This window comes from Cupressus sempervirens, chromosome 1 (assembly GCF_028749045.1).
Source record: "Cupressus sempervirens isolate cs-2001-9-10 chromosome 1, ASM2874904v1, whole genome shotgun sequence".
NCBI lineage: Eukaryota > Viridiplantae > Streptophyta > Pinopsida > Cupressales > Cupressaceae > Cupressus > Cupressus sempervirens.
In genome coordinates, this window is record NC_143118.1 from 764,874,553 (window position 1) to 764,888,337 (window position 13,785).

Consider the following 13,785-nt stretch of genomic DNA (forward strand, 5'->3'; position numbering starts at 1 on the left):
CAAAATGGGACCTGGCCCAAAAATAGAAGAGCAACTGTTTAGAGATCAATTGGTAGTAACTACCACAAGATTCCCCCACTCGCTTTCAAATTTTCAAAAAGCTACTCATAACCATAACCGAAAGGAAAATACTACCATAAGCATCAAGAGTCTTATCAATATACAAAATTGTGGCAATCTAACAAATACTTGACCTACTATTAGTCTAGATATAGAAAATAATAGAAGCCCTAAGGCACAGAGTAGAACTGAGATCATAAACAAAACAAAATCCAACTACATTAACAAGGGAACCATTAGTAATTCCTCGGATTTTTCAAGTAACAATCAGAGCTAGTCATTAGCCAGGATTCCATATAGGGTGCGATTCATCTCCACCTCCTTATCATTAGTCCCCTAGTCTTGGTTAGTTTTCATAAGATAGAGTGTGGTGGCGACTGAGTGCATGACATGAACTGAGAACTTGGCCACCCTATCAAACTTGTCCTCTAGGTCCTTGTTCTATTTAACAAAGTCCACAATAGATCTTTCAAGTTTCTCCACCACTTGGATCCCCTGCTCAATGTTCTCATTTCTAGCCATGGTGTCTTTTTGTTGTTGTGTGACCCCCTTGCACATCCTTGGCCTCTTGTTCTCCCCATGTGCTTTCCACTTGGACATGACTATCCATCATGTACATCTTAATTGAAGAAGTTACTGTGCCATGCTCAACATTCTCAAACTTTCCAAAATCTGGAGTAACAATTTTAAACGTGTCAAAAACCTTGGAGGGTAATAGAGTGGCTTCCTCCATATTCTCAATTTCTCTAGTTATATTAATCTGAAGTAACAATTGTAAAAATGTCAAAAACCTTGGAGGGCAATAGGGTGGCCTCCTCCATATTCTCAGTTTCTCCATTTATATATATATATATATATATATATATATATATATATATATATATATATATATATCGCTGGTGTAAATTAATATATTTGCTAAAATATTATATTTATAAAGCTAGTGTTCTATCTAGACTATCCTAATTAGATCTAAGCATGTGGATAAATAATAATAACACATTATAATTAAATATGTTTGTAAAACCAATTCTTGACTTTGTTTCTTTTTGTTTGGGGTTTTGGGTCCTCAAAACATTCATAATTTATTGTGTTTTTATACCTTATATCTATATTATATATTTCAATTATAAAATTAACTATGACTGTCAAGCTAGATAATGGCAGGCTTAAAATTCTTATGCAAGACCATAACTAAGTTACTAATTAGACAATGTGTGTGTGAGAATTGTGGAAGCTAAATAATATGAATTATACAAGTATGGACTAAACTAACATTTATAAACATTTACTAACACTTATAAACATATTTTTAACTTAACCAACATTAGTAAATGTCATCATCACATATATTAATTAGAAACTCAATATTAATATATATATCTATGTCAAAGTTAGTAGTCCATTGAGTTGTATTATGTATGTCTATTTCCAAATTAGTACATTAAGATCCTTTTAAAATTATGGAAACATAATTATGCTTGAAAACTAGTATTAAAGATAATTCATGGAAGTTCAACCATAAGCTAACTTAAGTGTAATTTCTTAAGGAGAAAATTTAGATAAACATGTATTTTTTAAAGAGAGTGAGCTAAGGCTCAAGTCCTCAATCATCTCCTTTAAATAAAAGTAAAAATTGATCCATAATACCTTTAATAAATTTGAGTCAGAGCGATTAACATAATTTTCAAAATAATCACACCAAATCTAATTTAATTGAATATCAAAGCATCTTAATTGTATTACTATGGGTAAAGTGGACCTTACGTAGGACTAGTTCCCAAAAATGGTGGAAAGAGATCCCTCCCCTACTATGATGTCCTCTCTAGCTAGGGTAATACATAAATAAAAGATTATTTCTAACCCCCTAGTTTCACAAAATAATGACAAGGACATGGTGGAGGGTAATTCGAGTGGTAAGCTTGGAGGTTTCTAAGGAGACCCATAAGTTGGAGGTTAAAGACCTAAGAGAGAGGATGTAGGCTCTAGAGGAAAGGGTCAGACTTTTGTCAAAGTTCATCAAGGTGATACACATAGTGACCACTACCCTACACTTGCTGAAGGATAACTTGGAGGAGAACTTGACTCATAAGGACTCTAGAATATTGTTTGATTTCCTGGCAGAAGATTGGGCCAACATCCTCCTCAAAGGGAAGGATGAGAAGAAGCCCAATTAGGGCCTACTCCTCTCTATTTTTTTTGTGTTTAATAGTTTGCTAGTTTAAGGACTTAGTCAGTTTAAAGGTTGTTTTGCCCTTGTTTAAAAACTCTTTCCTTTTAAGTAGTATTGTTTTAGGCAATCTTAGTAGGATGCCTAGTAGACTTTATTATTATGCTCCTTCGATTGATATTTTTGTTTTTATAAGTAGTAGTAGGAGGCAATTTTTGTTTGGGTCATAATTTGTTGGATGTAGGCCAACTTGTCTTTTTTAAGGGCTAGCCCCCTTGTTTTGATTGATTTATTATTCAAAAACATAATTAAAGTTCTTTAGTAGAATCACAAACTATTGTCAATTAATCCAGATTCTAAATATTCTTTCGAGTTAACAACTATTTTTCAAATAATCACAATATGAACTCAACAAAGATTATTAAGATCTAACTATATTTATATTTTATCTACCTTAAAAAAATTCAAATTATTCTTGAATTGAAAAGATTAATAACATAGTAACAACTGTCACTTTAACAGTTAAGATTGATTACACTTACATATTATAAATATTGGCTTAGTACTTGGTGTTAGTTTAAGTGTAAATTTTGTATTTATTTAATAAATTTATTATAGTATATAGAATATTTAAATTAATAAAAATATTATATAGTATTTCTTCAAAATTGTATAATATAAGTACATATAATATTTTTAATTGAATGAAAACAATTGATTTTAAAATATAATATTAAAAAAAGATTTTAAAAATCCCAAAAAGTATCAATCACATTATTAAAAATATAACTCTTAAAAACTATCATGTTTTACAATCCATGAAATCCTACCATATAAGATTGAAAGATTCATCCAATCAAATCATGAAAAAAGTATTTTATTGAAACAAAGAGAATTTTTAATCACCAATTAAAACATCAAATGTAAAAAGTATCACTAGCAAGTATTAATAACAAGAATATTTATAATTAACCAAAATATGGCATACAGAATTGAGAGAATATAGAGGAATTTCCTTTGGTCAAGGAATGGAGGAGAAGAACAAATTGAGTCTGGTTAACTGGGATGAGGTTTGTAAGCTAAAGGAGAAAGAGGTGTTGGGAGTTAGAAGACTCTAAGATTTGAATAAAGCACTCCTTACAAAGATAGGCTGGAGATTGGGAGAAGTTAATATAGACTGGGGTAATATAACGAAAGCTAAATATTTGTCAATTTCTCCTTTTACTTGGAATCTCTTCAATAATGATCTTCCTAGAGGCTCCAAAATCTGGATGAATATTGTTAGGAGTAGAAGCTTACTAAGGGAAGGGGCAAGGTGGATTGTGGGGAATGGGCATAGTATTAAATTCTAGGAGGATAATTGGATGGGGGGGAACCGCTAGTTTACAACAAATTTAAAAGAATAATGGAGTTACTAAAAGAAGCCTGGGAAGGAAGGTGGATGACTATATGGATCAAGGGAGGAAGTGGAAGAAACTATGTAAAGACACTTACACCCAGGAGGATATTCAGCTTATTAAGGAATTGGAAATGATATTAGGAGCACAAAGACCCCCAATTATGAACTAGGAGGATACTAAAGTTTGGGACTTAACTTCTAGTGGTCAATTCACAATCAAATCAGCTTACAAACATCTATTTAGTAAGGACTTGTACCCACCATTATGTGGTAAAGTTTGGATTAGTAATCTTCTCCCTAAAATTAATTTTTTCTACTGGACTGTTCAGCATGGTAAAATTTTAACTCTTGATAATCTAAAAAGAAGGGGGTTTTCTATCACAAATTGATGTTGTCCCTACAAAGAAAAGGAGGAGAGTATCTCTCACCTATTCCTTGAATGTCAGTATGCCTTGAAGATTTGGGCTATGGTGTGGGAGAAATTTGGTCTAAATTGGGTTTTGAAGGACAACCTCTATCAATTTGTGGAGAATTGGAGTTGTCCCTTCTACTACCCAAAATTGGTTTTTCTATGGAAAATTGTTTCACCATATATTTGCTAGCATATATGGAAAGAGAGAAACGACATAATATTTAGGGAGGTGGAAAAACCCGAGGAGGTGGTTATGGGAATCATGGAGAAATTGCTAAAGGAAAATTTAAGGGTAGCCAAATGTAAGTTACCAAATGAAGAACCAAGTAGGCTAGAAGGTCAGATTGCTAAAAAATGGGGTATTCAAGAGGACTTTTATCTTTTTGATAACTCTAAAGTGCTAAAGAGATAGCAAACAAGATGGAAACCACCAACCCTAACTCAATTCATACTAAATTTTGATGGGGCTACTAGAGGGGGTATAGGAGCGACGGGTGGAGTGCTGAGAAATGGGAATGGTGAAGCGTTGTTAATCTACTCTAGGAAGGTGGGGGGTGGAAGTAATAATTTGGCTGAAGCTGTGGCTCTGCTTTGGGTTCTTCAACTGATTAGTGAAATGCAAGTTAAGGAAATAACTATAGAAGGGGACTCCAAATTAATTATTGATTTGGTAAATGGAGTGTCCCAACTGGGATGGAATATTTGAACTAGCATCATGGACATTAGACACATTTTGGAAGGGATGGAAAAGGTCCACTTGCAGCAGATCTACAGAGAAGGAAATAAGGTGGTAGATGTGGTAGCGGCCATGGGTTTTGAATTAACAGTAGTCACATGCTGGAGAAATATGGAAAATCTAAATGAGGACATTATATCCTTGATTTGCAAGGAAAGAGGTGGGGAGTATTAATTAATTATGACTACAAAATTTAAGGTCAGGGCCAAATTTGGCAATTCTTCCTTAGAAGGTTCAAATTCACTAAATTTAATAAATGTTTGAGGGAAATGAGGAGAGGACATGGGCATACAAATGGTAAAATGAATGGATGTGAATTAAGGAGAGTGTCATTTCACCATTATGGTAACTTACTGTGCAATTCAAATTACTTCCTCTTTGAAAGTATGAATAATATCATTATTTAGAGTTTCAGAGATTTTAGGGGCATAAAAATTATGATGTTAAACATGCACGAATCTCATAATGAATTTGCATGAGATTTTGAAGTGTCTCAAAAATGGGCTTGTATAACCATTTCACTCTTCATAGAGAGGTACAAAGCTAAAAATATTAGCAGTGATATTGGAGAAAAAGAGGTCCAGATGCACATTGCTGAGGTGGGGGATTCAGAAGAAAGCGAGGAAGAAATGGGTGGAGATTTGAATAGGCTGGAGCCCACAAAAATTGAGAATTTTAAAGACAAGATGGCAACCTGGTCCTTGTTAAAGGAAGGGGGATTTTTGCCTTACATGCAAGCGATGGCGGGGTATGATGAGAATTGTGCCCTCCAATTTGTCAATGGGTGGAATGACTGCAAGGTAACCCTAAATGGCAATACTTTCCAAGTTAATGAGCAAGTAATTGCCTTGCCCATTGGGCAATCTATGAAAGGAAGAAAATAGAGAAAGGTCACTAAAACAACAGATGAGGCCAGTATGAGCAGTTTTTTGTGGAGGGTGAAGAGCCAGTGCACTACAGAGGAGGATTTAAGAGGGATAGGTTGCTAGCTTCGTGGGATGATGTTTTCCTGGTGCTCATGAAATACATTACGCTAGAGGGTAGGTTTGGTGTTTACTACTATTACCTCTTTCCCCTTTTGAATCATTTCAGAAATAGGGATTTTATTTCTATCCCTTTTTTTCTGCTACATTCTTTGGAGGATATGGTTAGTGTTGTTAGGGATAAGAGTAACAAAGGGCATAACTTTACCATTATTCACCAAGGCCTGATTTTTTGCCTATACCAATTCCATCTTGTGCTTTGCCCCCCTAGGGTGGTAGTGGTTGACAACTAATGCCGCCGCTAGGGTTCCTCCCTGAGTACTAGCATTGGTACTAGAATTCATACCCCACGGCCTTCCCCTAGCCATGAAAATAAGAAAAAGAAGAAAGCTGAAGAGGTTGTCAAACATAAGGCTAGTAAAAAGATTAAAATTGAAAAACTAGTGAAGGTGGAAGAGGAGGGCTTGGAGGAGGTATGATGCAAAAAGGGTAGAAAAAGGTTAGGTAGACTTGCCAAATCCCAGGCAAGGCATAAGCAAAAATCTAATAGATTCAGGGTTGAAGAGGTGGAGGAGGAGAGCTCTAAGAACAATGAAAGGGAGGAGGAGGAGGAGAATAACTCTAACTCCAAGAGAGAAAAAGGGGAAGAAGAGGTAGAAAGGAGTGAGAATTCTGTTGACAGTTTTGTTGATAATGCCTAGATGGTTGTAGGGAACACTCAGGTGTCAGTTGGAAATGCCATCACCATGGAGACTACCCATGTTTCTGCCAACTTCACCCTACAACCCATTACCTTCTATGAAGATAGTAACGGAGTTGATGCCTCCCCCATTACCATTTCCTCCCTAGTTAAGGAAAAAGCCAAGGTTTATACTAACCCAAAGGTCTTGGAGGATGATAACCAGGTGGAAAAAGCTAAAGAGGAAGGCAGGAACTGAAAACAAAGAGAAGGTCAAGAAGCAAACAGATGTGATTGCCCAATTGAATCAAAGGGTTAATGTTTTAGAGGAAGGATTCTCTACCTTCTCTAAATTCGCCCTAAAGGTCACTCATGCTGCTGCCACCACCCTCCAATTGTTGGCACAGTAAAAAGAAGACACAGGGATGGACATGGAGGATCATAAGCTTCTCTTTAAATTTCTTGTTGATGATTGGGCCCAAGTTCTTTTGGTAGGGAAGGGAAAAGAAAAAATTGAGAAATAAGTCTATAGTTTTAAAAGATCATTGGATCCTAGTTGTTTTATGTTATTATGTTGTTAGTTGGTTTGCTGGTATCCAGCTATTACTTAGACTTGGGTTGGCCTAATTGTGCCAACAATTTTTTTGTGAACTTTAGTAGTATAGTTAACTCTATGGACTTCTACTATAGTTTAGTTGTTTTTGTTCATAGTAGTATGCTGGTTAAAAGTTTGGGTAGAAATATTGTGGTTAAATTACTTCTTAGTTTGCTTTTGTTTTAGTAATGTTCTCTGTTAGTTCTTGATGGTGATGTGCTAGTTACTATCATTTTGGTTGTAAGGACCAACCCCTTTGTTTTTGGTCGCTTTTCATTTCAAAAATAATATTTATAAACTTATAACAAACATTCATAAACTTAATAAAAACTAACATATTTAATACACTATTAACTTAGTTAAAATGTAGTTGAGTTTATACTTATGAGTTTTTCTGTTTTAAATCAGAATATAAACTTCACCACCGTATAGCCATTCACAATCAAATCATTGTGAAAGCTATATCACACTGAATGGGGAGAGTTTTGGATAGACCCTAAAAAGAAAACTCGTACATATGCCTAAAATATAGGGTCTTGAAACATAGTATGCTTTTACATTCAAGTGGAGATTTTGAATGGACAAGAGCAATTTGGATGACAGGAAGGATTGACCATCAAATTAATTCATGTTTTGGTGACTGGTAAACCCACCTCAATTCATCTTAAACTCTAGTGGTGACAAGCTTTCAATCTGAGTTGGAAGAATGACATCATCCACACACGGGCAGTGTGTTTCTTACATCATTCCCATCCTATCTTCAACGTCAATATTAACCCCAACTACATATGCCGCACTCATTCAATTATCTTTATAACCTTCACCTCTTCATTTTACTATCGTGCTCATGATGATGACCATAATCGGAATTAAGCAATTCTCTCGTGTCTAGATATAGTCTTGGTGTTTTTGTTTTCCTCTCCTTTGTTGTTGTCTCATGGCTCTTAATGAGTTTTAGCATATAAATTCCACTGGATCATTCATAAATTTTCAGCACAATCCGCCCTTGAGCTTCAAGAGAAGCAATAGGAGTACTATTTACTGTTGCTTATAGATTGATTGATTATATATAGGTTGGAGCGTTCCCAGGTATGTCTGTTACATTCTCCTCGGCCTTTGTCAGACTGCTGTTATTGTATCCAATACCCCATGAGTGCTTAGAGTCAAGTCTATACACCAGAGATCCTTACTTGTATACCTTTTGTACTTGGAATTCTTGAAACCTAGCCAATAGGGTTTATGATTTCCTCTTCAACCATCTGTTATGGATTTCAAGTAGAGAGGCTTAATCAAGCCTTGGATATATATTCACACAATCATTATATCTCAGGAGAACTTGAAAATCCTTTACCATCAAGTGGTTGGGTAATTCTTCTGTCCGTCAATAGAGCTTGAAAGCTCTCTGAATACCAAATAGGTCATTGATTGAAGAATTAGGAGAGCTTGAAAGTCCTTCAATGTCAAATGGGTCATTGGTAGAAGGATTGGAAGAGCTTGAAAGTCCTTGAATGCCATCTGGGTCATCACTTTATGCATTAGGAGAGCTTGAAAATTCTTGTTTTAGAGTGGGTCATTAGCATATGCATCAAGAGAGCTTAAAAATTCTTGTTTATGGAGTGAGTCATTAGCATATGCATCAAGAGATTTTGAAAAGCATTAAACTACCAAGTGGGTATTCAGTGTCTATTGCTGTTCAGGATAACAACTTGGAGTTTGGGGAAGAAATAGGTGAGTTGGGAGTTGTACTTGATAGGACAGAAGAGCTTTAAATACCAAAGTGGGTGTTCGGTCTATTGCATGATCTCTATCATATACGAACTTGGGGGTGATAAGTTCTATATAGACTTTGAGTATATGCTAGGGAGGAGTATATAGAAGACATCATGAATGCTGAGGTTGTAGTAGGGCATGGTGAAGGATCTTCATCCAATGGGACTTGTGAAGGCAGCAGGGAGGTCATTGCAGCCACTGCAACACCAAGCCGGTATGAATCACAGAAGAGGAGGGACTGGAACACTTTTGGTCAGTATTTGAAGAACCATAGGCCTCCTTTGGCCTTGGCAAAATGTAGTGGGGCTCATGTGCTTGAATTCCTTCGTTATTTGGATCAGTTTGGCAAAACTAAGGTCCATGTCCCTTCTTGTCCATTTTTTGGGCACCCACATCCTCCTGCCCCATGTTCTTGCCCTCTAAGGCAGGCATGGGGCAGCTTGGACGCCCTTATAGGCCGCTTGAGGGCGGCCTATGAGGAGCATGGAGGTAAGCCCGAGTCCAATCCATTTGGAGCAAGGGCTGTGAGGCTTTACCTCAGGGAGGTCAGAGACATGCAAGCCAAGGCTAGGGGTATTGCTTATGAGAAGAAGAAGCGCAAAAGGCCTCCAATTCAACAGCAACAGCAACAGCAGCAGCAGCAGCAACAACAACAACAAGTCCATCATCAGCACCAGCACCAGCACCAGCATCAGCATCATCATCAGGCTCACTTTGTTCCAAATGATCCTACTACAAATCCTGCAATGATGATTGCCATGCCCAATCAGAATTGATTGTGATGATGGCCTTTGTTCATGCAATCTGACTAGTAACTTTATCTGTATTGGTGATCAGGTCTGTAATCAGAAAAGCCCAACTATAGACTCATATCTGATCATTGTAACCCGCCTTTCTCTTCTATTTCTTATTTGTGTGCTTGTCTGTCTGTCTGTCTATCTGCCATGATCTATATATGTCTAGGGTTTCAACCTGTTTGTTTTTAGGAGCTGTCACTGTCTTCTTGAGTGGTCCTTCTAGGCTTAACTATACTAGGAACCTGTAACACTTATTGTAATATCCTCATGTTCCAATGCATTTACTAAAAGAGATTTTGAAATGCATGTGAGAAGGGATCATTTCTGTGTTCAGTCTTATATTAGGCATCTTATAAGATGTCAGTGAATGTCTAAGCCCTTATGGGTTTGAAGCCTGTTAAGGCCTTGTGTAGTCGCTGTCTATTTACTCCGTGTTGTTTAAGCCTTGGTGTCGTTGTCTCACTTCTGAACTGAAGATCTTGATCTCGTTAGTATCTATATATGATTAGTGGAAGCTTCGATTGTTTTGGACCTCTTGGGGGGGACCTATGCACTGTATTTGAGGAAACATTGCATGGTGGTCCTTGTTCGGAGGGAGGCCTCTTAATCCCTTTAAATGGATCTTTAAGGCCATGAATAAATCTGTATTAGTAGGAGCTTCAATATGTAAAGGTAATTAGTATATTATCATGGAATGCAAAAGCAGATATAGGTATGAGTAGTTGTAATCTTGTAGCTGCAATATTTCATGTAGATTGCCTGCCTTAGCTTTGCTCTCCTTGCAACTCTTACAGTTTGCAACGACTCTGTTGAAGGCAAGGGAACGACAATGTATCTCATATATCATCAATATCAATATTAGATCCATTAAAAAGTATAGTACTATGGCAATGCTTTTGTCCGCGATGGGCATAGAAATTCATATTCTGGTTGAATAATAATTTTCTTTTATCCAATCTTGGTATTTTAATTCATTTCCTTCAATACTTGCTGCAGGATTTACTTGGTTTTATCATGAACTAATGTTTAGATGTAAAATATTTTGCACTTTTTCTTCCATCTCGTATATTGTTTAAAAAGAAAGTGAAAATTGCAGCGACCAATCTGGAAATCTGATTCACAATGAGGTGAACTATCTGGAAATCTGTGCCGCAATAACATGACGTTTTCAAATTTCAATTTTGAGTTAGACTTTCATTCAAAAACAGTAAACTCTAAACTTCGTTTTATTCAGTTTGATTTTGAATTAGAAATCCATTTGAATATTTTGATTTATTTAGATGACTCATATCACCCCAACCATAACAGTTAAAACTGACTGCGAAAATACTAGGGGAAAACTCAATCATTCGTAAAATGAATTTTGCTTGCATGGAATCAATTACAAGAATCTGTGAATTGTGAAGTTTGGTGAATTGCCAATGCCAAAGAATTTCTGTTGGTTAAAACCTACCCAATTCTTTCTGTTAACCGTTTGTAAATGCATCGTGCTTTATCTCTATCCATCATCAACATTTCTTTTATGAAAGTTTACTGCTTAGGAAGTACAGGCAATATTAGGTAAAAATATTATACCCACTTCGAATATTGAGAATTTCTATATGTAAAATGGAGATATTAAAAGACAGAACGCAAATTCATGAGTATGATATATTCAGGATATAAGCATGTACAGATCATTACATTATACCTGGTTATAGATAACTTGTGTAAATTGTGGATAATCTACATGTAGTAAATAGTAGTATTGCTTGCTTCCAAATGAATTGAATTTCAAAGCCAGAGTAGAATTTGCTATTTAGTTTGACAGCATTCCTTATATGTTCAATATAGATCATGTAGATTTTTTGCGGTCAACATTTTTCTAATATTATGAATTATCAATTCTTTTACATAATCTAATTCTTCATTATGGACAATCTACTTGTTTGTTTGCGTCCAAATGAATTGAATTTCAAGGCCAACGTAGAATTTCTTATTTGTTCAATATGCTTTCTACTGGAGTAGATCATATCGATTTTTAATTTCTGACATTTTTCAAATACTATGATCTATCAATTCTTTTCTCTTCTCTTGATATCTGCATCGCTGACTGATCCTATGATCTGAAATGTTTGTGAAAACAAAAATCTATATGATCTAATCAGAAAGAAGAAATATTGATCAATATAGACAAGAATTTTCATAAATGTGATTTCTAATATGCATTTCCAAACTATAAACTCATTTTTATATTTATTCTATGCAGATGAATACTACCCATCCTATAGAATTTATTGAATTAGCCTCAACAGGAAGGAATTTCAACGTAATTGAAGGAAAAGCTGAGAATTTTAGGTTGAAATCTGAGAATTTATGACATGCTGACATCGGTCAATGAACACCCATCAGAAAGCCTGTGATTATATTTTCGTGTTGGAATACTCTACAGAGCTTGGTACTGTTACGAAACCAATCTTCTGTCAGTATATATTTCAAGTAGTTAATTGAGCTGTATTACTGTAGCCGTTCTAACTGTATAACTGTTGACTAGTCATCTGGTAGATTTTAGTTTTTTACGAATTCTAAGTTTCTTTTGATTTGTCGTCGTCTGAAGTAGCTCTGCCCTTGTTTTGTACTTACAACAGTGAATACATTGGTGTAAGACAGCTATTTTTTTTTTTTTTCAGATCTAAGTCTACTGCTCTTATTTGTATAGTTACTGCTATATGTAGATCTCTCGTATGATTTCTTTTTTATTTTCCTAAAGTAATAATACAATTACAATAGCATCTATGCCTAAACTGTTTAACCAAACGTTTGTATTGGTACCGGGAGAATCTGACATGAATTCTATGAGACCCGTGGTAAATCTAATGTGAAAAGTACATTTTAAGACTAAAAACATTTTATTCGTCCATCATGCTGGAGATTCAACAAAAGACTTGGTTTTCTGAAGGTAGAAAGCTAATCCTATTCATGACAATATGTTATAGTTTCCTTTCTATACAGAATTTGCTGGGGTTCTTCTTTAAAGATGGTTTGCTATGCTGCACCATTTTACAGCAGCAACTGCAAAACAAAATTCACTTCTATTCATTAACAGCATAGCAGTAATCAATTTTTTTCAGAGGCTTTTTAATAAATTTTGCTGTCTTCCAGATCATATGCTTCAGAATTTTCTGGTCCATATTAGAATTTGATTATACTTAAAGAAGTTATTTATTTGCATAATTTTTATGTCTCTTGGTTGTTTTATATTTTCATGACGGATCAAGGAGTGATCTGAAATATTTGATTCAGAAACTAATATGCAATCTATTTCAGAAATTTTGACATGTATTGTGAAAATCTGAAATCAATAATCTTCTGTATCAACATTTTAGATGGCAGTGGTAATCTATCTTAGGGATAAAAGAGAGAAGATTATCAAATGATATATATATATATATAACCTCTCACACGGTCATTAAATCCAATTTTTTTAAACCTCAGCATGAATTGTAGAAACTTGATAATATTAGTTATTTATTGAAATAGTTAGCAGAAATTATATTGTCAGACATTAATGCACATGATACAAGCTTTACTCAGAAACCAAGAATTAGAGGAGATCACATCAATAAAATCATCCATGATCACGGCGCCATAAAAACCTTTCAGGCACTTCCTTGCTCTAACTCAAAAGTTGAAAAAACACTGCAAAGCTTTGAAGCTTGACTTACTTAAAACTAGGTCGCAATCTGATCAGGTTTTTTCATTAGATTTGGCTCAGTTATACATAAAAAAGTTTCAAAGTCATTGACTACGAAGGTTGCACGAGGGGCTGTCAGTATGCAGCCACGGTTGAGTGAAGAAAACTAGAAGTCATCTACTGCTTTTGTCCTCCCTGACATATATAGACATACATTAATTGAACTCTTCCCCTATCCTGGAAGATATCTGTGTATAAATTGTATTTAATACATATTCTGGCCCATCTCACCCATATGGGGTCTCTAACTCCTGTAATTTATCCTTATGACATGAAGGGTTGATGTGAAGGAAAAAGCTGACAGCAGACAAGGGCTGCCCTCCTTGTAGGCAGGCTGGCTGCCTGGATACCAGTGAAATATCAACACTATACTCAAATGACTACTGAAATCAGTCTTGTCAAGGATTAAAGGGTGCTAGTACAAAGCAAGGACCATGTACCTTAGACAAAA

At 35.4% G+C, this 13,785-nt stretch overlaps 1 protein-coding gene across 1 annotated transcript; it reads left to right on the forward strand.

The window, feature by feature from the left end:
- Positions 1-7,838: 7,838 nt before the first annotated feature.
- On the forward strand, positions 7,839-10,478 carry LOC149580139 (protein G1-like1). The gene has a single exon (XM_089789724.1). The coding sequence runs from the start codon at positions 8,918-8,920 to the stop codon at positions 9,578-9,580; it is 663 nt and encodes a 220-aa protein (XP_089645850.1). The 5' UTR covers positions 7,839-8,917; the 3' UTR covers positions 9,581-10,478.
- The last annotated feature ends 3,307 nt before the right edge of the window (positions 10,479-13,785 follow it).